We start from the raw sequence: 1,522 nt of genomic DNA, 5'->3' as shown, positions 1-1,522 counted from the left end.
CCCGTATAGGGAAGCCTTGTCCTCTTATGCAGCTTCAAATGCCAACTATCAATGGGAACCGGAAAAAGAAGAATGGGACAAGTTTGAAGTTATTAAGCCATTGCTCCTCTCTTTATCTCGTGTGACAACTGCGTTTTCAGGGCAATTATATCCCACCTCCAACATATTCTACCCTCACATTGTCAGCATCAAGATTGCTTTGAGAAAAGCCATGGCTCATGATGATGAATGCTACAAGAAAATGGGTGATGCAATGATGGATAAATTTGACAAGTATTGGGATGAGCCGAACAATGTCATGGTGCTTGCTACCATCTTGGACCCAAGGTACAAGATGAGGTATGTTGAGTGGTGCTATCACCAAATGTATGCTGTGGGGAAAGCAAATACTGAGAAGAATATTGTGCGCGGAGAGTTGGACACATTGTATGAGAAGTTTGTTGCGAAAAATAAGCAAGCTGGAGAAAGAGCTAGTGGATCATCAGCCAAGAACAATTGCAACACAAGTACCTCGATGCCACTTATGGATTGTGAGTTTCAGTCCTTCTTATCAGCAACTTCATCAACACCATCAAAAAGTGAGCTTAGAAACTATCTAGATGACTTGAATGAGGCAATGGATCCTATGTTCAATCTTCTTGATTGGTGGAGGGTGAATGCACCTAGATACCCCGTATTGGCAATGATGGCAAAGAGGTTCTTGACTGTCCCGGCTACCTCCGTGTCTTCGGAATCAACTTTTAGCACGGGTGGAAGAGTTTTAGGTATGTCTACTTGTTACATTGGATGTTAACTTGTTAACTTGTCATCCTATCTTTGAACTTAGATATGTCTACTTGTGTGGTTTTAGATGACTACAGGAGTTCTTTGAAACCAGAAATGGTGGAAGCCTTGGTGTGCGGTGCTAGTTATATCAAAGGTTCTCACAAGGACTTCAATGTGGTGGTATGACTCCTCTCTTTTCTTCTATGCTTTCTGTCTATTTCTTGTATGTGGCTAACTTCCAAATAATTAGGAGAGAGATGAAGATGAGGAGGACGATGTTGAGAATATCAAGTTGCCCAAGATTGTTGATGTGGGGGATAACAACAATTGGTAACTATTCTTTTGACATGTTTCAGTTTTCATATCTTTACATGATCCCAATATGTTTCCAAATCTGTGTTACATGTAGATAATCGTCATGTTGGTGTTGCTCTTGCTACTTTGAAGATGGATGTCTACATGATCTTGTCATGTGGATTGTTGAGGTCAACGTGATCGTCTCGAGCCATTTCTTTTGTTGTCATGAACTTCGAATTATGTGTTTGTTGTGATGAACTTTGGATTATGTGTTTGTTGTGATGAACTACGGTCCTTGAATGATGTTGTGATGAACTACGGTCCTATTGTTTCGCTGTCAACATTTTCTCAGTTTTTATGTCAATACTTGATGCTTTGCTGTGGAAGCTTTGTGCTATGCAAAAAATTTGGTGTGGCTGTCAATATTTGATGCTTTGCTGTGTAAAGTTCAAAGGAAGTG

At 40.3% G+C, this 1,522-nt stretch overlaps 1 protein-coding gene across 1 annotated transcript; it reads left to right on the top strand.

The window, feature by feature from the left end:
• The first annotated feature begins 23 nt into the window (after positions 1–23).
• Positions 24–1,372, top strand: LOC119345332 (zinc finger BED domain-containing protein RICESLEEPER 2-like). Its single transcript, XM_037615456.1, has 3 exons — positions 24–764; positions 851–945; positions 1,016–1,372. Exons 1-3 carry the CDS (start codon positions 212–214, stop codon positions 1,097–1,099), a joined length of 732 nt encoding a protein of 243 aa, XP_037471353.1. The 5' UTR covers positions 24–211; the 3' UTR covers positions 1,100–1,372.
• Positions 1,373–1,522: the final 150 nt, after the last annotated feature.

Source organism: Triticum dicoccoides, unplaced genomic scaffold (assembly GCF_002162155.2).
Source record: "Triticum dicoccoides isolate Atlit2015 ecotype Zavitan unplaced genomic scaffold, WEW_v2.0 scaffold226439, whole genome shotgun sequence".
NCBI lineage: Eukaryota > Viridiplantae > Streptophyta > Magnoliopsida > Poales > Poaceae > Triticum > Triticum dicoccoides.
This window is presented reverse-complemented; position numbering and strand designations above follow the sequence as displayed.